Raw genomic sequence first — 23,794 nt, 5'->3', positions numbered from 1 at the left:
CTAATTACAAAATAAATTTTAGATTCCGTCAGGAAACCGCGAACGAATCTTTTGAGTTTAATTAATCCATCATTAGTACATGTTGGTTACTGTAGCACTTATGGCTAATCATATTCTAATTAGGCTTAAAAGATTCGTCTCACGATTTTCCGTATAACTGTGTAATTAGTTTTAATGTTTATGTATATTTAATGTTTCATTTAGATATCTAAAGATTCGATATGATGTTTTTGCGAAAAGTTTTTGTGAAAGGGCCTGAGTGGACTCCCTGTGTTTGTTGCCTAAATTCTCATTGTGCTGATCGACTTGCCAAGTACTGAATCTACTTCCAAGCCATCAAGTTCAAATTGTGAAATCCAATCTATCTCCCAAATAATTTTTATATTCAGATGCTAAAATAGCAGGGAAACACAAACAGACACAGTACAATCAGAGCCAGTAAATTTACTTACTATCTCATCATAACATGTTCGGACCTCATTTTATTCATCCATTACTCCATAACAATGTCACAAACAGGAGGGTCATTTTTATTGAGATCGATGAACAGATCGAGATGACCAATAATTAACCTTCACCGGTGTAGTTAGCCTTCTTGTCGTAGTAGCGGTCATAGATGGCCATTCCTCCATAGTTGGGCAGCTTCCTGACGAACTGCAGCATCTCGTAGTAGAGGTCCTTCTGAAACATCCACGCGCTGTCCTGCTCCGGCGACGCCACCAGCCCGATGTACACCTTGCTGCCGGGGTACGCCGCCGCCCACTTCTCCCACGAGTACCTCGGCGACATGGTGCACTGCGCGTCGCCGAACATCCGCACGTGGATGCGCGCGAACAGCCCCGTCGCCAGCGCCTTCTCCAGCCGCCTGTCCGGGTACGCGCACCTCGCCGTCGCCGTCAGCAGCACGCCCACCCTGCCGCGGTACTGCTTGTTGTAGCCGTTCAGAATCCGCGCGAGGTCCTCGTAGTGGTCGGCGCCGCCCTGGTCGATGAAGAAGTCGATGCCGTCCACCGCCGCGTCGCCGCCGAAGGGGCGCGGCACGCCAGCGCGGTGGCCGCCCAGGTAGGCGTTCCAGAGGTTGTCGGCGACGTCGGTGGCCGACTGGTTGGTCGGGAGGGAGTAGTCGCCGCCCTGCCCCCCGATGGAGAGGAGCACGGTGACGCCCTTGGACTGGCAGTGCTTGATGTCGGCGCCGACGGCGGCGACCGGGTGGCCGGAGATGTCGAGGCCGTAGCTGCCCCTGTGGTAGCCGAAGACGTTGTAGAAGGTGATGATGACAGTGGTGTAGCGGCCGGTGTCGCAGGCCTCCCGGAGAGAGCCCTCCTCCTTGTGGCGGCCCCAGTAGACGGCGAGGCCGGGGTCGTCGGCCGTCGCCGGCGCCGGCGCGGCGAGGAGCAGCAGCCACGCCAACGGCAGGAGGAGAGCCTGCATCACGAGGCCCATGCTGCAACTTTACCTGTACGTACGTGAGCTATGTCACATGGTTTTGCGATGTACTCCTACGCTATATACGGACAGGTTGCAGCTCGAAGCATCAACGTGGTTTCGTCTCTTGTGGCGTGTGTGTAATTTAATGGATTCGTGCATCATGTGGATAATATTGTGGTCGATTGATTCTATCTTCCAGGGCTTGACTGACATCATATTGTTTGGTTGAAATTAAGGAGAACACAGCTGGATAGCAGTGGTCGTCTCGTCTCGTTTGCGTAAATTAAGGCCAGGGAATTCAGCACCTGTACTCAGGAAAGGAAACTTTCATCACTATCTTGCTTGTCTTTTCCTGTGTGCCGCTGCCTGTAGTAGTAGTAGTTGGCAGAGCATGTCACGTAAAACAAAGAGCAGGGCTCGTCGATCATTCAAAAACACACAGCATCGATCATATTCAGATCCATATCCCTTGTTTCGCACGTGCAGATAGACATCGAAAAAGTTGGCACACCATGGGACAGAGGGACCATTCTTCGGTCGACCCATCATATTCATATCGCCGCCGGAGAAAGCACTAGCCGGCGGCAGCCGCCATCGCCATGGATCGATGCAACTGCAAGCACACAGGATGGATCGGTCCAAAAGCTAGTTTGCTGGCTAAACCTAGTTGCAAACTGCTAATTACATGCCTCCTTGAGAATGAGAAATCTACATAGCTAATTACGTGCATTTCTCTCTATAAATACGCCACCTCACCTGTCGGTAATCTCATCACACACAACAACACAAATGGCTTCCCAATGCCAGCGATCATCGCCGGCCGGCGCTGCCGTACTCCTCCTCTCCTTGTTAGTGCTCGTCCATTACGCCGGCGCCTACCCGCTGGGAAGGAGGCAGAACTTGGCCGTCTTCTGGGGCCGCAACAAGGACGAGGGATCGCTGAAGGAAACCTGCGACACCGCCTACTATAACATCGTCATCATCTCCTTCTACAGCGTCTTCGGCCATGGCCGCTACTGGGGCGACCTCTCCGGCCACGACCTCCGCGACGTCGGCAACGACATCAAGCACTGCCAGTCCAAGAACATCCTCGTCCTCCTCTCCATCGGCGGCCAGGGCGACCAGTACTCCCTCCCTTCCTCCCAGTCCGCCGCCGACGTCGCCTACAACCTCTTCTACTCCGTCCTCGGCGGCCGACGCGCCGACGTCTACCGCCCTTTCGGCGACGCCACGGTGAACGGCATCGACTTCTTCATCGACAACGGCCCGGCCGACCACTACGACGACCTCGCCAACCGCATCAACAAGTACAACCAGAAGATCCGCGACCCCATCGGCATCATGCTGACGGCGACCACCAGGTGCTTCTACCCTGACCCGAGGATGAAGAAGGCGCTCGACACGAAGCTGTTCTGGCGCATCCACGTCCGCTTCTACGACGACCCCAGGTGCTCGTACAACCACGCAGGGCTCGCCGGCGTCATGGCGCAGTGGAACAAGTGGTCAGCGAGGTACCCCGACGGGCTGATCTTCCTGGGGCTCGCAGCGGCCAACGTGACGGGGAAGAACGACATGGTCGCCGTCGGGGATCTCTACAGGAAGCTTCTGCCGGCAGTGCAGAACACGAATAGCTACGGCGGAGTGATGCTGTGGAACAGGTACTATGACTCCAAGACTAACTACGGCAGATACGTCACGCACTGGGCTTAATCACGTACTCCATCGCATGCAGCTCCATCACTATCACGCGTTTAATGTAGTAAAGTAATCCTATTTGCATGTTGTTTTATTTGAACAACTCAGTGTGCCTACCTTACATTACATTCATATGTGTATTTTTTCCTTTTTTTTTGGATTTGGTCGTTTTTTTTCCTGGAATTTGTATGTACTCCGGTTGAACTTGTACTTGTTGTTTACTGGAATTTGAAATAAATCTAGTCATATTATTGTTAACCTATTAACAGCCAACGTCTTAAAAGTTTAACTACATGGTCATATTGTTCTCACAGCAGAACAGAGGAGAGAATATTTTCAAACGGATAATAAGGCTTGCCAATTGTCATGTATAGATTTATCAAGAAAAATGCTTCATTCCAGATGAAATTTATTAATTAGAAAAAAAAGATGTATCAAAAACTGTGTTCTATTGCAAGGGAAAAAGGAACATACTATAAAAGTAGTCACCATACTAGCTTGTTGCCCACATATTTTTAAAAAACAATTTGTGAATAAAACTATTATATACGTGTTTTTAACAATATAAAAGCAAATGCTGGAATTAAACAAACAATGATGAAAAAACTTTAAAATTAACTTCAAATTTATAATTGAAAATTTAAGTTTTGGCTTATTTGAACGAAAGAAGACAAGGGTGAAATTATTCCTACCAAGCAAGTCCAATTATTAAAGTCCAGTTGACCATTAGGCTAGTCTCAATGCATAGTTTCATGTCATAGTTATCAAGACTGTAAACAGATATGATACTCAACTTAATATGCATGACACTCCATGAATGAGACTGGCCTTGGCCCTTAGGAGTACATGTGTCCACCAATATAATTCCACAAGGCAATACAACAAAAAAATCAGAATATTTCTTTTAACGATGAAGATATATATAATGATCATTTCGACAGGGCCAACAGAAAATGCTTTTGGTTAAAGAGTAAAGTTTTGACCAATCAGCTTTGACAGGTCAACCATCCGCAGCTACCCCATTCCGCTAGCAATCAGTAACAGACAACAAATGATATGTGGGTATAGAACTCAAGCTCTCTTTCTAATGTCTTTAATTAACGTAAAATTTTAGAAGGTTAATGTGGAATTCTACGGTGTTAATAGGATGGTGGGGCTGGGGTCTCCACCACTCTCATAGCAGGTTCACCTCTGCTAGCATGCTCTTGAAACTGAGCATGCGTTCTTTTCCAACAGATTATTCCTCGGCTCTACGTGCATGTTTTTTTAAACTATTAAATAATATAATTTTTTTTAAAAAATTATATGTTAAAATTTATCATATCACCTTTAAAGAGTAGATTTTTAATTTTAAATAGTTAATTTTATTTTTATATTCTTAAATAACTATAAAGGAATGAGATAATATTTCATTTTTTATCAACTAAAAGAACACAGCTTGAGTCACTCAGTGAGTTTCTCACTCCATTTCAAATCATCGATTGGTTCGACTTTACTGAAAATCAAACTATTTATGTTTTATTAAATTATTAATAAAGATACAAACATTTATAATATTAAATTATTTTTTTATTAAATTTATAATTAAATGCACTTTTATCATATATTTATCTTGTGTTCAAAATATTATTATCTATTTTACAATTTTGATCAAAATAAAGAAGTTTGGCTTTTATCTAAATTAATTAAAATGATTTATAACAAAAAAAATGGTGGGAGTAGGTAGCTAGGCAGCCCAGCTGCAGGAAGACGTACCGTTAGTCAAAATTTTAGTAGAATTCTAGTAATAATTAAGCGTCGTCGTCAATATCATCAGCATTTGTTTTTTCTGAAAACCGTTGCATGGACGTCAATATCAACATTGTGTGGCCACGCATGTCGTGTCGTGCATGCATCGTAGATTTGTCGCATCGCATATATATGTGCCCCTACGTACGAGTAATAATTAATGTGTGGGATGTCGTTTTCATTACTAGCTAATCTCGTGATTAATTGGCAGCGACCGAGCTGTCCTCTTCTATGCATTGCATAGCATGTCTATCCATCCAGTCAGAGCTCCGTGGAATTTCAGGCTTCACATGCTACTTGTCCGTTTCTTTTCTTCTTCCTTTTTTTTCCTACTTTCTGAGAGATATGTTAATTTTCAGCTGCTAGTCCCTCTGTCTTATGTTAAAAAGACGTTTTAATTTTTCTTAATAACCAAACCGATTTAAATTTTGAAATACAAAATTAAATTTATAAATTATTTAATAAATAATATTAAAAATTCAAAAATTCCAATAACAGAGAGCACGCTTATTCACAGAAGGGCTGGGCCTAAACCAATGAGAGATTTTGGGCTGAGATTGCATTGTCTGCCACCTTAGGACATATACGATTTTTTTTAGTGTTAATTTTATGTAATAAATAATTTGAATGTATTCACGTTAGATTAATTATACTGTGTGGCATCGATCATTAACTAAAAAAATTAGTCGCTGTCTGCACCTAAGCTACATGCAATTTTTTAAGAGAAAAAAAGCAATATACAAACACAAAATATGATGTATTAAATATAATATAAACAAAAAGATAGACAATTTATTGTACAACATATCTGTTTAGCTATTTGTATATGTTAAATAAAAAAAGGTTGTCAATTGTACATTTCCTTAATCATATGTGTCATCGTGTATGATGCGTTCTTATATATTCTCTCTCCGTTTCGTAGTATAAGATGTTTGGTTTTTTTCTTGCAATATTTGACCATTTGACTTATTCAAAAAATTATGAAAATATCATTTATTTTGCTCGTGACTTACTTTATTATAAAAAAACTTTGAACACGACTTATCATTTTTTATATTTATACTAAATTTTTAAATAAGACGAATAATTAAAAAAAGTCAAACATCATATACTTCTACGAGAACAGCTGGATATATTACTAGTAGCAATTAATCATCTCGAATTCTCTGGTCGTTTGCGTAAAGGCCAGGGAATTAAGCACCTGCATGGATTCTTCCTTGTGGGTACGTACTACTACTCACGATAATTAAGAACCTTTCATCATTTTGTGTTGATCTTTATAATTAATAACCTGGTGCGGTGCCATGGTGGATGGTCTTTTTCTGTGTGCCGCTGTCCGTATCGTAAAAGCCGAGTGGTGATTGATGTGCAGCACTGCACTTCAAACATATCGTTCCAAACATAGGACGCAAAAAGAATTTTTTATCTTTTATTATCTTTTTAATTTTTAAAATTCTAAAATAAATTCACCGATCAGGCCCAGTCTGCCTGATCGGGCTTGTGCCAAAGTCCGTCGGACCGGCATGGCCCGATCAACATGCCAGGCCGTGCCTTGCCGGCCCACAGGCGGCACCGGTGGCCTAGGCACGGCCCAATACCACTCGAGTTATGCCGGGCCGGTCCGAAGGCACAATGGCCCATCATGCTTTTTAAAAAATAAGTTTATATTTCACCCCCTCACTTCTTTGAGTTGTTAAAATAAGTCTATTTTCGCTCTCTCTTCTTTGGGTTGTGATTATATATGGTTAGAATAAGTCTATTTTACATACTTCTTTTCTTGAGCTAGCCCTTATATAAATAAATTAAGTCTTTTAAGGTCCCTAATATTTTTTTATTGAACCGGGCCATGTCGGGCCGGCCCACCGTGCCGAGGGTGCGGCCCAGGCATGGCCCCGACACTGACCGGGCCATGTCATGCTTAGGCCGGGCCGCGACACCGTGTCTTGGGCTGGGTCAGCGGGCCTCGGACCTTATGACCAACTATAATTGCGGTTATAGAATTGTCCTATCAACCCTTCCAAAGTCTGCATAATTAAGATGCATACAACAAACTCACACATCCAAATATTAAACTTACTGGACTACAAAGAAAATTAATCACCATCAGTTTTAAAACTAGATCGTCATTCATGATCTTGGGTAAAGAAATTCTTAAGCCATGCACTCCAATTGCCGACACGCTAGCTATTAGGTCATGCAAAGTAGGCTTTTGAAAGATATCCCATATGAAGCTAATAGATAAGTATAAAAGTTATCCTTAAAGAAAATGATATACTCACTTCGATTTTTATGTTTGACGTGATGAATTTTTGATATACGTTTAACCCTTCGTCTTATTAAAAACGGTGGACCATCCCATTAGTTTATCTATTAATTGGCTAAACCTAAGGATTGCTAGCCGCCGCCAACTCCGCCGTGGGTGTATTGCAAGCACGCAGTTTCAATCGATTGGTCCAAATTGTTAGCTAGTTGCAAATTGCTAGCTACATGCGCATATAAATGCGACCTAATTTCTTCAAACCCAACAACACGAGCTAGCGACATACATTAATTCGAAGAACAATGGCGTCCCAACGCCGGCGATCATCTGGCGCCGCCGTCCTTCTTCTCTCTTTGTTAGTGTTCGTCCAGTCGGCCGGCGCCATCCCTCAGGGAATGAGACAGAACGTGGCCGTCTTCTGGGGCCGCAACAAGGACGAGGGTTCTCTCCGGGAAGCCTGCGACACCGGCTACTACAACATCGTCATCATCTCCTTCTTCAGCGTCTTCGGCCATGGCAAGTACTGGCTCGACCTCTCCGGCCACGACCTCCGCGACGTCGGCGCCGACATCAGGCACTGCCAGTCCAAGGGCGTCTACATGCTCCTCTCCATCGGCGGCGACGGCGACCAGTACTCCCTCCCTTCCTCCCAGTCCGCCGCCGACGTCGCCGAGAATCTCTACTACTCCGTCCTCGGCGGCGACCGCCCCGGCGCCTTCCACCCCTTCGGCGACGACACCATCGTCAACGGCGTCGACTTCTTCATCGACAACGGCCCGGCCGACCACTACGACGACCTCGCCAACCGCATCAACGACTACAACCAGAAGATCCGCGACCCCATCGGCATCATGCTGACGGCGACGACGAGATGCTCCTACCCTGACGCGAGGATGAAGAAGGCTCTGGACACGAAGCTGTTCCGGCGCATCCACGTCCGCTTCTACGACGACCCGAGCTGCTCCTACAACCACGCCGGGCTGGCCGGCGTCATGGCGCAGTGGAACAAGTGGTCGGCGAGGTACCCCGACGGGCAGATCTTCCTGGGGCTCGTCGCGGCCAACGTGACGGGGAAGAACGACATGGTGGGCGTCGGGGAGCTCCATGGGAAGCTGCTGCCGGCGGTGCAGAACACTGATACATACGGAGGAGTGATGCTGTGGAACAGGTACTACGACTCGCTGACTCACTACGGCAGATACGTCAAGAACTGGGCTTGATTAACTCACAGGAGAATATATATATCAAGCAAAAATCCCATACATGTATGTACTTGTGGTAAATGTATATGACCGATTGTGTTATGTGTATGTAGTCCTATTGAACCTGTACTTGTTGTAAAACCCGGAAATTATAGGAGAAATAAATATTCCCGTAATCCTATTAATTATGATTAAAGTGTCTAGCATTTTAATTTCCTAATTAACCTTGTCTATACTAAGTATATGGATGCTAATATATATATATATATATATATATATATATATATATATATTTATATATATTCATCAATAGAAAGTCTTATAATGTAAAACAATGGATATTTTTCTGAAATAGAAACATCCAACATTTTATTGAGTGTATAGAAACATTTTTCAAGACATGTATAATAATTTTATTTGCTGTTTATTAAGGCTAGAGCCTAGAGGAGCACCTCGTCATAGAGGAATTAAGCTCTAAAATAATGCAGTGTTCCCCGCCTCTGTTATCATTTCTTCCTACCTTTATATAGGGAACGTAGAGGTAACAATGGAGTACGCAACACCATTTCTTCCTATCTTAACTGATCGAATGAGGATAAACTATTGGTCAAAGAGTACAAATTTGACCAGTCAAGTCAGCTTTGACAAATCAACCATGCATCGTCAAACCTGTACAGATGCATACAAGGTGCAATGCACTACTGCTCTTAGACGGGTCTAAGTCGTCAACATTTGCAACATTAGGCTCTGTTTAGTTTACAAAAACTTTTTCAAAAAATATCATATTGAATCTCTGAACACCTAAATAAAATATTAAATATAAATAAATATTAAAACTAATTATATATTTATAGAGAAAATCGTGAGACGAATCTTTTGAGTCTAACTAGAACATGATTAATATAAGTGCTACAATAACCAACATATGCTAATGACGGATTAATTAGACTCAAAAGATTTGTTTCGCAGTTTCCAGACAGAATCTGAAATTTATTTTATAATTAAACTATGTTTAATACTTCAAATATATGACCATACGTATCGATGAGATCCCTCTTCAAAAAAAATTTTGGGATCTAAACGGGGCCTTAGCTTGGCAATGAGCTGAGCTGTCCTAGCTCCATGCTAATCATTCAACAGCCAGATGCATGCATGTCTTTTAGTTTTTCTTTCTGAGATGTTTCAGTTGCTAATCTAATTTGATCGCAAACGTGCAGTGCAATGCTAGCAGCTAGCACAACAATAACAGAAATCACACGCTCTGCCTATGCTACAAAACAATCTAATCTAATCTAGATGCCGCGTGTTGGGCCCTTCATCACCGAACAAATTAAGGGCCAGCCTATTCAGAGAATTTGGGCTGAGATTCCATAATCTGTACTATCAGTGTAATAATTTGCGCAGTCGCCGGCCGATGAGCTGATGGACTATTACGGCCCATGTACCCCATTGTGGCCCACTGAATCTGTACCTAATGGGCTTATGCGTTTTGGTAGGCTTCTGGCCCAAAGAGAACCCAATCTCTGCCCTCTTATCAAAATCACAGTGACGAATGCTATTGCTACTATCTCACTATATCTGCACACGAAGAAATTAAGGGGTAATTAAGGTAGCCGCCTACCAAGACTGTCTGTCTGGCTGGCCATGGACGCACGCAACTAACGATGAAGAAGCTCAGAGCAACCAACAACGGCAGCAGCGACGGCATTAGCAACGATTGAACTCGTGTGTTGTCCCAGAATTTTATGCTAGCTTCAGCTCATATATGCTCGGATTAATTTGCGTATGTGTCTTTAAAAAAAAGATTAATTTGCCTATATCGAATTTGAGACAAGAAACAAAGGACGCATTGGAGCAACCCCATCAGGCATACGGACAAAGTTCATTCCTCACGGTCGATTCACCCGAGGCAGACATTTCCTCAATGGGAGCAAACCGTAACAAATGTGATTTCCTGTCAGTGAGCAGTACTGTGCAAAGGATGTACAATTGCAAGGCATCATATCTGTTACGCGAAACTGATAGTGCCAAAAAGGCATAGCATCGATCAAGTGCTGGCCTGTACATCTTTTCTTTGCTTGCATTACATCCCTCTGTCAAAACGACACACAGTCAATAGTCTTTTGTTGTACTGTACGGAGAAAAATAGTCTTTTGTTGCCCATGCAGAACCACCCACTGATATATCATATATGCAGCATCCAGATATGTCGAGGCGCCAGTGCTCCAAATTTGGTTCCATCACAAGATGAGCTAGCTCATCGTCACCAGCACTTGTCTTAAGCTACAAAAACATTTCATGTCAACGCCATTCCCCTAACAAAGTTGGTATTTGGTCGGAAATAATGGCTGACTTTTTTTCTTTTACCAAATGGTCCTCCACTGTCAGCATAAACAAACTCAAGAAGGTATACGCATACCATGAGCCTGCAGGATACGATTATCATCCCCGGGTGAACAATCATCTGATAGCACAGAGCCTGCAAAAAAAAAGAATAAAATGATTATTATTGTCTTAATACAACTGCAGCATGCACACAGTATACTACTATGCAGCATCCACATGTAAAAATCATGGCCACAAGATAATCATCCTCTTGCTCATGGTGTGCAATGCGTCAACCATAATATGACATCCACCGAGCCATATGGTGAGACAAGTGCCCCATGCAGGCCCAGCTATGATCTCATCATGTCTCAACCTCACAATGCTAAAGCATCCCTAATTTTTTCCAGCATCCAGTGCATGTTGCTTGTTGCTTTTGATCACCTTTGGCTCCCTGAGATTACTACACATGCATAATAGTGAGTGCGAGACCAAACCATGCAAATTGGTTTTTGTTTTATCTGCATTGATGTCTCTGTTGCTGCCATCACAAGGATCACCTGCAAATTCGTCAAGATAAAAAGAGTTGGAATTCCTCGTCTCTTATCACTTAAGCTTTTGCATTAATTGGCTAGTTCGTTCTCTCACAGGCATCTACATCATAAGCAAGATAGACCAATATAGAAAGCCACATGCAATTATCAGTAAGAAGCCCTAATTTCGCAACCATTCTGATAAAAAGAAGAACAATCAAACCTGGATGTAAAAGCTCTGGACACTCGAATTACCTGCCAACTTAATCTTCCAGCACAAACTACTGGAGTGCTGGCCCAACGACTTGTGGTGGTGGTATCCATCATCGCACACCGATAATTATCTCCACATATTTGGTGATCAGGATGACGAATGACAGCTTGTAATCACTGGTGGGACTCTTCTTATGTGCACCACAAGAAATGTGAAGTGTAACTTGATTTTTCTTAATTCAAAGCAAGAATATATGCGGTAATCTTCTGCATTTTTGCCATTAGATTATCAGAGGCTGTTGCCTGTGGCAATTGGACAGCTGCCACTTCAATTCCAAGTGATATATGAGTGACATAGGATGCAGAATACTGCGCATCCCTTGCATAACATTAACCATCCGTTTAGTGGTAATCATCCTTCCTGAAGGTGGAAAAAGCCAGGACAGTTTTTGATGCCTCTTCAGGTCCCAGAAGCTCTCATGGCCTACTTAATAATTTTAGCATCCTACAAGAATCCACATACATGTCATTAGCTATATCACTACAGCTTGTATTTTCAACATAGCAGATATTTTTTTCAACATGATGACTGGTGGGTAACAATAACATGCAACTTTGCTTCCTACAGTCCTGCCAGTAGCAAAGAAGAAACAGAGTGAACTGGTTTGACCTGATCGAACTGTTTCCACTGTTCTTTTCAGAACATAACCATACCATATATTTTTTCTAGAATAATAACTGAAACATGTTCAGAGAAAAGAATAATAATTACAGTTCTCCGGTTTTAGTTTATATAGGTGACCTTCTCAGCTTGTCTTAAGGAATAACAATAATGGAGGAGAAGATATTTATTTCTCAGTCTTTATGTTGTATTTCAGAACAGAAGAAAAGAAAAATGTACAGCAGACTAAATAGTATAGCAAATATAACAGAGCAATAAAAAATAAAGTATAAATCGTGCTTGAGAAAGAATGAGCATGATGACCCCTTGGAGTATTAAACAGCTACTACCTCCGTTTCATATTGTAAGTCTTTTTAGACTTGTCTAAATTTATTCATTAATGAATGTATATACTTTATATATGTGTCTAGATTCATTAGTATCCATATAAATCTAGACAATGCTAGAAAGACTTACATTACAAAACGGAAGGAGTATTAGGGAAATGGAGAAGAGAAAAGATAACAATGAGCATTTTCTTCCAATGGAAGAACATTTCAAGCATTGGGAATAACGTTGAGTATTGACATCCAGTTAGCTTCAATTCAAAGAGTGGCACTCGCATACAGAAGATCCAATATGTGCATAATCAATTGGAAAATTCAGTTTACCCAACTCAAGTAGTCACTTGTGTTTCAAGATAAGGCACCCCTGCAATTTTCTGTGAAATTTATATGAATCCCGAACAATTTAAGAAACTGTACACGACAACGAGTTCAAAGGATTCCAGGTGTATATCTGAGACAAGGACCTCACTTAAGCCATATAATTGATAGGCGTGGAAACAAACAAAAAAGATGTCATCAAATGATAATGATGATTGATCAGTCCTAACGTGTGAATCTTGCCACAGCTAGAGAAGCAAAGCATGAACAGCTCTTATACCAGTCAGAGACTACAGCAAGGGACAGAGACAGATTAAAGAGTCACAGAAGCAGACAAGAAGGCATGGCCACTTTGTCAAGAGGATGAGAAAAATTGGGGAAAAAAAGTATTGGGTTCTTCATAGTGGGATAGAGCAGTGTTGCAGCGTATGGAAGCCTTCAAAAAGTAAGATGCCAAGGATAATAAGGGTTGAAGCCGCCCCCACCACAAAGTAAGAATGCAACACAGATTGCAGATAAGTGCCCTCCACATCAGAGCTTCGTCTACGGATTTTTTGTTGCTCCCTTGCCAGTATCCTCACAAAAAAAAAAGGTTTAATTTATGCTGAGAGAACCTTTTGAAAATGATAATAACTGTTAATCCTACAATGGAGAAGTTAGGTCAGGAGAATAAAATACTCATCAAGACCGCACTGTCTAGTCTGGATACTCCTACCTGACATCACAGAACTTTCTTGTCCATGCAGATGCAGGGAAAGAAAAAATCATATACACAAGTCAACAAATAAGCAACCGTTAGGACATAAAAGGATCCATCATTTATTAACATCTTTGTTACTTATTAATTAATATGGATGCCAGAAATATTGCGTGCATATGATTTAAAAATGTCGAGCTTGAATGAAGAATATCTAGTGTTATTCTGATGGAGATATACATATATATTTAAAAATTAAAACTCCAAGACAGATGTCCATTGTTTTAAGAATTTTTTTAAAAATTAATACTATTTAAATGAAAATTTGCAAAAATATACGTCGGTGAGAAAAACATTGTGAAAATAGGGCCCCGTTGAACTTTGTCTAATCGACGGGGCCTCTATCGAACAGAGGACGAATGACAGTGCGGGCACCATCAAACTCCTCCAGTTCGACAGACCCCTCCTCATCAGACATGTGAGGCCCTATCGAACTCCCCTAGTTTGACAGGTTCCCTTCCAGCTAGACCTATCGGAAGTAGAGGTACCTGCCGATCTAGGCTGTATAGACAGACCCCCTATCGAACAGACATATGTCGACAAGTTCCCTGTTGACCCGGTCCAATCCGATGTAGCCCTATTTTTGTAATTTTTGATATCCAACCCTTATTTTTGCGATTTTCCATTTAGATGATATTATTTTTCAAAAAGAATGTTTTAAACAGTGCACCATATGGACAGCAGGTAGCTGCCTCAATATACTGGATGCCATAGAGCTTTCTATGGTTGCTCTTTAGATCTTGCAGGCATCTTTATCAGCAGTATAGTCAGTCCAGGTCCATGGAAGCTTGCTCATCTGTGACTCAACTAGCATCGGACATTGATAGGACTCTATTTTACAGGGTAATATAAGTTGAACAGTTTGCATTTGCATATGATTTGCATTGGAGGTGTGTTTATTGTTGGAGACATTTAGCTGAACTTAGGAAAATGGCTGACAGGAAAACAGGATAAATTTCTCCATGCCAAAGATAATATCCACAGAAAAGGAAATGCTTTTCTAATCCATAAGAAATAAACATGGAAGTATACAGAGAAAGACTTTGCTGCCCTATATACCTGGCCCGTGACATGAATGTCTCAAGAAAATGTGTGATTCACTGACAAACAATAGACTATGTGGGTTTACTAAAATTCTGTTAAAGAAAGGCACCAATAGTACTCAAGTTCAGACTTCAGGTTTACTGTTTTATTAAAGGTGCTAACGGTAAGTGTGATGATGGCTTATTAAGCACCAAAAATAAAACTAGGTAACAGTAGCCACGATGGTTTTGTTTTTGAGAAATGTAGCAAGATCAGCTGCTAGCTTTAGTTCTTAAATATCTAATAACATGTAAAACAATTTTGTTAAGCCTGTGAAGATAGCCTCAACATCTGAAAAATAAAGTCTAGGATCTCAAGTATTCTCTAAAATTACCCCCAACACGTCATGTGACACCACAAGAGCTTCCTCTCCTGCCTATAAATAGAGGCAAAAGCTAGCAAACCAGTACCACAGCACAAGACAAAGTGAGTTCCTCTCTTCCTAGTAGCAACCTACCTTCCAATTGAGCTGGAGTTGATCAGGGCTCTAAACGTGAAGCTGGAGCCAACAAACTCAAAGGGGAAGACCAGCGAGAAGAGTGGCTCCCATCCTATCCAAGGTAGAAGTGAGCAACGTTAGCCGGCCTCCAAAATGGTGATGGTGAGAGAGGAGATGCGCAAGGGGCCATGGACAGAGCAGGAGGACCTGCAACTGGTATGCACTGTCCGCCTGTTCGGTGACCGCCGTTGGGATTTCATTGCCAAAGTATCAGGTTTGAGGGGTGGGGGACCTCCAAATTAGGTAGCTATTTTGCAATCCTTGGCGCAAAGTCGCAAGCAGAAATATGCCTTGATCTCTAATCCAATATCTTCATACTTCATCCTCCCTATGTCCATGAAGGGCTCAATAGGACAGGTAAGAGCTGCCGCCTCCGTTGGGTGAACTACCTCCACCCTGGCCTCAAGCATGGGCGCATGTCACCACAAGAGGAACATCTTATTATTGAGCTCCATGCTCGTTGGGGTAACAGGTATGATCAAAGAGATATTTTGTAAACCGAGAAAATTTCTAACTCAATATAACTAATATTCTCGCTATACGTAGATGGTCTAGGATAGCACGAAGGCTTCCGGGACGTACAGACAATGAGATCAAGAACTACTGGAGGACACACATGAGGAAGAAAGCCCAGGAGAGGAGGACTGACATGTCACCCTCATCCTCCTCCTCGTCACTCACATATCAATCCTCCCTCCTTGATGCTGTGCCAATCATTACTACTGATGGTGACATTCATGATGATAGTAGATGCATGGCAAGAGTCCTCAAGAGCACTCAGAATGCCATGGATGGATATCCCATGGATCAGATATGGAGGGAAATTGAGGCACCAGAGGCGCCTTGCTTGCCTGGTATATATGAAGGGGAAGACAAGATTGGCAGCAATCTCACATGCCAGCTCCTGACATCTACCATGTGGAACTACAGCTACCCTGAGGTATTCTGGAAGATTGACAATGAAGGAACCAGGATGTTGGCTCCACAATCTAGCCATGACAAATGAGCGTCATGCTATTGAAGGCTAAAGCCATACATCAAGATATAGGCCAGGTTACTAAGCTACATATGTGCCTTCCAGATTTGCAGTACTTATGTGGTTATATTTGTGCTGTGGCTCTCAATGTTTACAGATCTACTATAACATTAATGGTGTGTTCATGATGTATGTATTTATGTAGTATCTAGTGTGCAACATAGCTTGTGTGACTTGCCTTTGACAGTATGGAACACAAAACCACTTTATATGGATGGTATAGTTTATTGATCAATTAAAAGAATTATATGGTTAGAACTTCATATCTTGAAGCGATATACTTTCTAAAGTTAGAAATTGTGCTCACTAAATTGGAGATACAGAAAGGCATAATACATTGTTTAATGCATGTAACCTGATGAGAAGTAATTGGTGATTTGGTGATCAAATGGGAAGAGGATTTAGTTATATTTGTAAAACTATTCTTCCGAAATCTTAATAAATTCTAGGCCATCTCATTTGAGTCGGCCCGGCGAAAAAAATTATTTGTAAAACTATTGGTTCGGTAGAAGTGCGCAGCTTTACTTGGATCATAATCTCTTCCCAAATCTGCATCATTGAATTTTGAAAAGCATATATAACTAAAATATGCACTGACTCCAAAGATAAAACACAGAAGCAAAGCTCTGACCTGATAATATGGAAGAACCAAAATGAAAAGGAAATGAGTTGCTGTCTCAATATTAACCTTGGTTTCATACATAGCAGCAAATTAGAATCATCTCTTAAACTGTTCATGGCTACGACTAATCTATTATATTTTCATTAATCCTCAATTCTATAGTTTGCAAGTATTTTCCCACTAAACATGTAGATCAAGATAGATTACCTAAACTAGAACCAATTTTAGTGGAGAAGCTATATGGAAGCTAAAGAGTACTAATAACGATATGCACTCTGAGGTTCGTATCCAGTACAGATGTTAGTGAAATAAAGACTAAAGAGAACAGTAACAACCTCTGTGTTCTTTCATCCAATAGAGATGTTGGTACATGCATGAAATTAGCTTACAAGGTAAGTTCTGACACAGGTCAGAAACAAAAACAGGAAGAATAAGCAAACACTACAATTCTTTCATGGAATACATTACTAGTTTTGCTAGCCAAATAAGTCTTTTGGACGTATGATATGAATGGGATCGACAGGTTTAAAGCAGAGACACCGCCTCACTCGTCTGTCATTTCATTACTTTTAATAACAAAGTCATATACTATTGACAATTAAGATTAGCAAGAAATTTAATGCTGTGGTATGGTAAAGAAAAGGTGGTGATAAGTGAGCTGTACTTGGAGCTCTGTGCTACCTGCTTTGTTGAAGCTGATCCTGCAACTAATTAGGCATAGGTTTGTTCTAATTGAATACGAGGATAGTGCTTCAACCACATAAACCCAACCAACGACTATCCATTTATCCATAGATTCGAAGTGGTGGAAAGGTTTGATATGGATAAGAATTGTAAAGTTTCTTTCCTTTCTCTTGTTCTATATTAAACAAAGCAACATAGAGAAGAAAAGGCAACATATGTGGGGGCTACATATGTCCCTATAATGCTTTGTGTGGAGAAAACGGTAAAAGAAAGAAGACAACTTCACAAATGAAGACACCAGTTTAAGTCACATGAACGCAGTACAAGCAGAGTACCAGACAATTATAATGTTGTTTTAGTTGGTTACTTCAGTTACTTTCAACATAAATAAAGAAACAAACACCCTCTTTTTCATGTAGTTACGACTCCTAAATAATTAAGAGAAGAAATCGAAAGTACCAGAATATCAAAAGAGCTGCTTCTGTGATGGTATGTTGCTAGAAAGACCAAAATGCTACTTGCTCACTGAAATCTAAAGGAGATGGCAGCTTAAAGGATAAATGCCGATATAAAGAAATACATAGGGAGAACTCACCCTAGCCGGATCATTGATCGCTTGGAAAGCATGCAGCTATGCAAGACAGTAAGTGACCAACAGATCAAAGTTCTGTCTGTTTGTTTGGATTAAATAGACATGTGTAACAGGATTTAAATAGATATGTGGTAGCAAACTTCTAATTAATAACTAAGAGTTTTTTTTAACATCCTTAATATTTTTCAGTGTAAAAATTTAGTACCTTGAGGTACTAGAATTTTACATTAAAATTTTTGATATCTTAAGGTACTTTTCAAAGATGGAAAAAAAAACCCAATACAAATAAACTAGCTATTGGTATATGGCGAATACTATATAAATGAAAATGATCCAGCATCAGATAAAACATAAATGTTCCATGACGCATGGGTAAGATCCCTGGATAAGATAAGTCATATTACAGGGAAGGGCCCTGAAACTAGAATCCAAAGGCCTCATTCTTTGGTATATTTGTCCAAGTTAGCATCAGTTCTTCACTTCTTCTGTCACAGTATCAGGTTCAACATGCATCCTAACAGATGATAGAGAATAGACTAGTAAATTTAGTCGACACTCCAGAAGGGAAAATGTTTCAGGGCAGCTAATTGCCAGCAGCACAGTACACCAGACTCTAGTCAACGAATGTTAAAATAGCCTTTTAACATTCGGCCAAAGATGGCGATAGCTTATTGTCCTAAAGACTTTAACGACAAGATATAAAGAAATTGGTATATAATGGGGAACGGTAAACTTATTATCAGATTAGGTTCTCTCAATTAATATGAAAAGGAACCTGCATGAACTTTACAGCACAGACATTTCAGTTCCTTAAACTTATCCAATATATGGTTTCCGAAAAGTGAACATAATTAACTCGCATAAGATGGTCCAAAAAAGCTATAAAAAATCATGATGACATCAGAAGCTAGCTTTAATATACCTAATAATATCTCAATTGTAAGCACCACTGGTATGCCATGTTGCATTTCTAGAGATCATGATCAAACAGCCTGACTTCAGACCATTGGTTAGGATTATTAAACTATCACCCTTATCTTTTTGCTTCTGCTTATAAGGCAAAATTTGAATTTTAACCTTAAATTTAAAATTGATTTTGGTTTTTTTTATCGTAATTTACTTTTCAGTCTTTGCTTTTATTTTAGATTGCTAAGAACACATGCATAAAAATTTTATTCACAAATTATTTTTGTTTCGCACAGCAGCTCAAAAAAAAAAAAAGAGGGAATAACGCACTGGGTCTTGAATCCAGAATCTCACCGCTGCATTTGCAAATATGGCTAGCCTTACAAAGATGCAATCCATCAATCAACTCACTACCTGAAACACAAAGCACCAATGTACAGCAATAGCATAACACAGTGGATGCAACAGAAGCGAAGGGAGATCGTGGGATAGCAGAGGATCGATCTTGTCTGCTCACCTCCTTGCCGTCGGAGTTGACAGTGGAGACATCCTCCGCCCTCCTCGCCGTGGAGCCACGCCACCGGCGGCGGCGGCGGCGGCGGCGAGGTGGATGCCACTAGGCCCTGTCTGCGGTTAACGTTCTTTTTGGGCCTTAGCTAAGAAGACAAGGCCCATTACATTCTCCAGTCCACATGGGCTATCTGTAAAATTTTGCCCCTAAAATAGGGAGTTTGTTTTTTCAGAAAAAAAAGAAAGGGGCTATTTGCAAAATTAAGGATAACTAACATGAAGCAGGGTTTTCTTCATTTTTTTTTGAAAAATTTAGTAGTGATCTTAAAAATGGTGATTTTTGTTTTTGTAAGAAAAAGGCATGTATCAATGCAATTTGCAAAAAGCGCATACGACTTATGGTTTTTGTTATGAACCAGCGATGATAGTCCCGTACGTACCTATAAAACTTGCATATTGACGATCTCTCATGTTACTAGTTACTACCCTTTATTTTTTCACCAGTTAAATAAGGTGGTGTTTAGTTTGCAAAAAATTTTACAAAAACATCACATCAAGTTTTCGGATACATATTTGAAGTATTAAACGTAGTCTATTTACAAAACAAATTTCAAGTTCTGGCTGAAAACCGCAAGACGAATTTTTTGAGCCTAATTAATCCGTCATTAGCACATGTTGGTTACTGTAGCACTTATGGCTAATCACTTTCTAATTAGCCTCAAAAGATTCGTCTCAAGATTTCTTCCGTAACTATGCAATTAGTTTTTTGATTTATCTATGTTTAATGTTTTATTTAGGTGTCCAAATATTTGATGTAATGTTTTTAGAAAAAAAATTTGGGACTAAACAAGGCCTAACTCATGGCGATGCTGACACCAACTGGATGGGCTTGTGGGTAGAAGTGGCTTTCCTTATGTTTCCATGTACATAGAGAAGTGTTAGAGCGCGCACTCTCTCCTCTCTCTTTGTAAATATACTCCATCTGTTTTATATCATAAGACTTTTTTTGGTTATATCTAGATTTATCCATATATCAATCAATATGTTTTGTATATATATGTCTATATTCATTAACAAGGCTAAAACGTCTTATAGTATAGAATTGAGGGAATAGTTATTTCTGCGCGCGATACAACAAGTCACCTGATATAAGTTTAGTTGGAGTAGACATACATGCATGTTGAGTTGTTTCGGTAGATCAACATGGTCTTTTAAGAGGAAAAAAACAGCATATCAAAAAAACAATTTATGAAGAAACTTTTTATATGTGTTCTTAGTGATCTAAAAATAATATATAAGAAAAAACCCTAAAATTATGAGGCCTATGGTTGAATATGCTTGGTGTTGACTTCTCAATATCTTGAGACTGCAAAAAAAAAAACCTGTTTGTTAAAAGTTGAGGTTTATATAATAGACCTTTTCATTTTACGATATTTTCCTAAATATTCTATGTGAGAACACTAGACAAGCAATGAATTAGTACTAAGAGTTATCGATTGCCTCTTCGACGAATTAATCTATGAACCAATTACTCTATGAGCATGCATGGGATGGACCTGAGGTCCACAGCAGCGCGAGTAGACAAGTAGAACGAAAGGAGAAGGGGAAAAAATGATGCACCTGATCGAACACGATGATCTGCAAAGATATACATGCTCATACATTTTTTAGTTTTGTTGGAAAATTATGTTGAACCGGATTCAATTAAAAGACTGTTGTTTGTACAACTCTGGCCCTTATAAACGATAATTAAATATATTTTTTGTTTTGAGATTTGTAACGTATTTAAGCTAGCTAGGAATACCGAAGCAAACCCCTATACCTCTTTACAATATAGATGATTTTTCACAAGTTGGCCAATTGTGTTGCTTTCATATATATGAATGAATTATTAAGCTGACGAGTGACTATAATTAAGTTATTGTTGCCTCCCACCCTGATTAAGTGATTATGGTTGACCTCCATTAGTCCCAGAAAATTAACGTAGCCGAGCTCAAAACCACTGGCTAGTTAGCTAGGACAAAGCACAAACATTAATTATCGCGTACGTGGTGTGCCTGATAGAAATTCTAGTATAAATTAATTGATCGAATGCTGAGGTTGACTTGATAACTATATATGGGTCATCTTTTCGCTTTTGTATATATAAAAAAGAGTTAAACAATATATTTACAAACGAAAATTAATTTGTGAATAAAAATTTCATATGCATGCTTCTAATGATTTAAAAGTAAATGCCGAAAAGAAAACTATGATGAAAAAATCTTAAAATCAAATTTAAATTTAAGATTAAAAATTTTGATTTTGATTTGTATAGACATAAGCAGAAGAAGTGAATAGATGATCATGTATATATATAAACCAAGTGTGATCGAGTAGCTGGCCTAAGAATCAATTCAAGCAAACGATCAATCGAAGGGCTCATAAAAGAGATCGAGAGAGCAGGTCGGAAGCTGGCATGCGGAGGGACAATAATACCATCCTCATTTGGGCCATCATCTTCTTCATGGCTGCCCTCCTTCCAAAAGGCCGGTTAATTAAATCGATCCATCGATCACTGACTACTCTCCCTTGCAATGAATTTATTTTATTATTCCAATTAACTTATGAATCATCTGCTAATTTATATAGTCTTACCGTTTTGTTGGTTTTTCAGGCAATGCAGAAGAATGTGCATGCCCTTGGTGCACATTCGCACCTGATTGCTATGCCTGCTGCATAGGAGGTCCGCTTTATTAGTTCCCTATCTTGTGTTAATTATTATAAGTCATTGGTTTGTACCAAAATTGTACAAAAATATATAACCAAGAGTACCTAAGTACTTTGTCTTAATCTCCTGATATGATGCTGGAAATGAATTGAAATCTGATCGAGTGCATTGATGTGATCGGCTGGTTCTTTTTCAGTCTTCTTCCTCTCCTTTTTGTCACTCGATCTTAGCACTCTGCCACCGCGACTCTCCTGCGTTGCTGCAGACACCCTTCCTCATCTCCTTTTAATCTGTCTTGGACTTTTAATTTGTAACGATGAAATTCTCCATAAGTATATACAAATGTTTATATTGATGCATCTTATATTTGTGTATGAAGAGCAAATAGATCATACCATGCATCCAAGTTACAGCACTCGAATCAAGTTGTCAAACCAACGAACCAAACTGATTAGTAGAAAAATATTTCGTTCCTGTGGTATCACACGAACAAACGAGGGGACACAACAAAGATGGATTTGCATCCATCCTTCCTCCCATCTTTACAAAGTTTCAAGTTAATTTAAACTAGATGGTATCACATCTATTTCATAATATAAGATTTTCTAATATTGCTTACAATCCCAGAGGTACTAATAAATTTAGACACATATATACAATATGTATTGATAAATCCAAACATAGCCAAAACGGCTTATATTATGAAAGGGATTGACGTCACATATCTCCAATTCCTTTTCATGAGAGTCCATCATCCGTCTGTGGTTCGACGATTGCAAAATAAATAAATAAATAAATAAACTTCACATGCTCATCCCCTTAAATGCACCAATGGCGCAAAAGTGCAACCACCTGTGGTAAGTTTACCAAAGGGTGATGTCATGAACCACTGGTCTAAACTCATTATAACAAACGGTCTATAAAAATAATATATTTCTATGAGCGGACATCTTCAGAGATGCTTAGGATAATGGGTATTTTCATAGGCGTTTGAGTTAAAGGTACATCAAGTGAAAATATATGTATGGACTTTTAGGTAAAACCACTGAAAACAGATACATGGACATAGTTGAAGTTGATTACGTTAAGACGCCAACTTTCAAAAGCGTATTTTTCCTAGGAGGTATCCTCAATTCCGTGACTATCATATTTATTCGTCTTTCTCATGTCACTTCCTTCAGCAATTGTACCAATGCTTTGGTAATCAAGATGTTGGTTGCCGGTCATATCTCTACTACCACTTCTGTCAATCCTCATCTCCCAACCTCGTTTTTTAATAAATAGAAGGCAATGTGGTTTTCTGGTCGCACTCTCTCTTTCCTTATTTGTTTTCGGTATTGCCAGACTTGTCACGCCAACCGTAATATATCACCGCTAGCGAGGAACAACAGTACACTCGAAGCCTGGACTATTTCAGAGCCCCTTTACTGACACCGGAGCTTGGCGATGAGTGGAGTAGTGTCGATAAGACCTTTGTTGATGGGTCCCCTCCACCACCGAACTCCGACTCCAAGACATGGAAGAAAAGGCAGAGGATGATGATGATAGCGACAACGACGCCAACAATGATGGTGATGGTGTATATATCAAGCTCTTACCTCCATAATTATGGTTGACTTCCATTA

General features: G+C 40.2%; 5 protein-coding genes across 8 annotated transcripts; 3 read left to right on the top strand and 2 right to left on the bottom strand.

Moving 5' to 3' along the window:
* Nucleotides 1-362: 362 nt before the first annotated feature.
* On the bottom strand, nt 363-1,467 carry LOC102700000 (xylanase inhibitor protein 2). The gene has a single exon (XM_006663056.2). It carries the CDS (start codon nt 1,441-1,443, stop codon nt 568-570), a length of 876 nt encoding a protein of 291 aa, XP_006663119.2. The 5' UTR covers nt 1,444-1,467; the 3' UTR covers nt 363-567.
* Nucleotides 1,468-2,217: 750 nt separating this feature from the next.
* On the top strand, nt 2,218-3,138 carry LOC102699725 (xylanase inhibitor protein 1-like). The gene has a single exon (XM_040529153.1). It carries the CDS (start codon nt 2,218-2,220, stop codon nt 3,136-3,138), a length of 921 nt encoding a protein of 306 aa, XP_040385087.1.
* A 4,335-nt stretch (nt 3,139-7,473) lies between these two features.
* On the top strand, nt 7,474-8,540 carry LOC102699445 (xylanase inhibitor protein 1-like). Its single transcript, XM_006663055.3, has one exon. The coding sequence runs from the start codon at nt 7,474-7,476 to the stop codon at nt 8,389-8,391; it is 918 nt and encodes a 305-aa protein (XP_006663118.1). The 3' UTR covers nt 8,392-8,540.
* A 1,703-nt stretch (nt 8,541-10,243) lies between these two features.
* Nucleotides 10,244-19,604, bottom strand: LOC107305325. Of its 3 annotated transcripts, none has more exons than XR_001551458.2 (6): nt 19,467-19,604; nt 19,304-19,363; nt 11,487-11,949; nt 11,143-11,258; nt 10,793-10,852; nt 10,244-10,656 (listed from the first exon to the last, which is right to left on the bottom strand). XR_001551458.2 is itself a non-coding variant. In XM_015842568.2 (6 exons), exons 3-6 carry the CDS (start codon nt 11,556-11,558, stop codon nt 10,486-10,488), a joined length of 366 nt encoding a protein of 121 aa, XP_015698054.1. In that variant the 5' UTR covers nt 11,559-11,949; nt 19,280-19,363; nt 19,467-19,604; the 3' UTR covers nt 10,244-10,485. The 3 variants fall into 3 exon arrangements, 2 of the variants coding, with proteins under 2 accessions (XP_015698054.1, XP_040384660.1); XM_015842568.2 differs by having other exon boundaries at nt 11,196-11,258; nt 19,280-19,363; XM_040528726.1 differs by having other exon boundaries at nt 11,196-11,258.
* On the top strand, nt 15,032-16,400 carry LOC102722991 (myb-related protein MYBAS1-like). Of its 2 annotated transcripts, none has more exons than XM_015842567.1 (3): nt 15,032-15,265; nt 15,452-15,581; nt 15,656-16,400. In XM_015842567.1, exons 1-3 carry the CDS (start codon nt 15,238-15,240, stop codon nt 16,113-16,115), a joined length of 618 nt encoding a protein of 205 aa, XP_015698053.1. In that variant the 5' UTR covers nt 15,032-15,237; the 3' UTR covers nt 16,116-16,400. The 2 variants fall into 2 exon arrangements, with proteins under 2 accessions (XP_015698053.1, XP_015698052.1); XM_015842566.1 differs by having other exon boundaries at nt 15,032-15,323.
* Nucleotides 19,605-23,794: the final 4,190 nt, after the last annotated feature.

This window comes from Oryza brachyantha, chromosome 11, assembly GCF_000231095.2.
Source record: "Oryza brachyantha chromosome 11, ObraRS2, whole genome shotgun sequence".
NCBI classification, from domain to species: Eukaryota; Viridiplantae; Streptophyta; class Magnoliopsida; order Poales; family Poaceae; genus Oryza; species Oryza brachyantha.
This window is presented reverse-complemented; position numbering and strand designations above follow the sequence as displayed.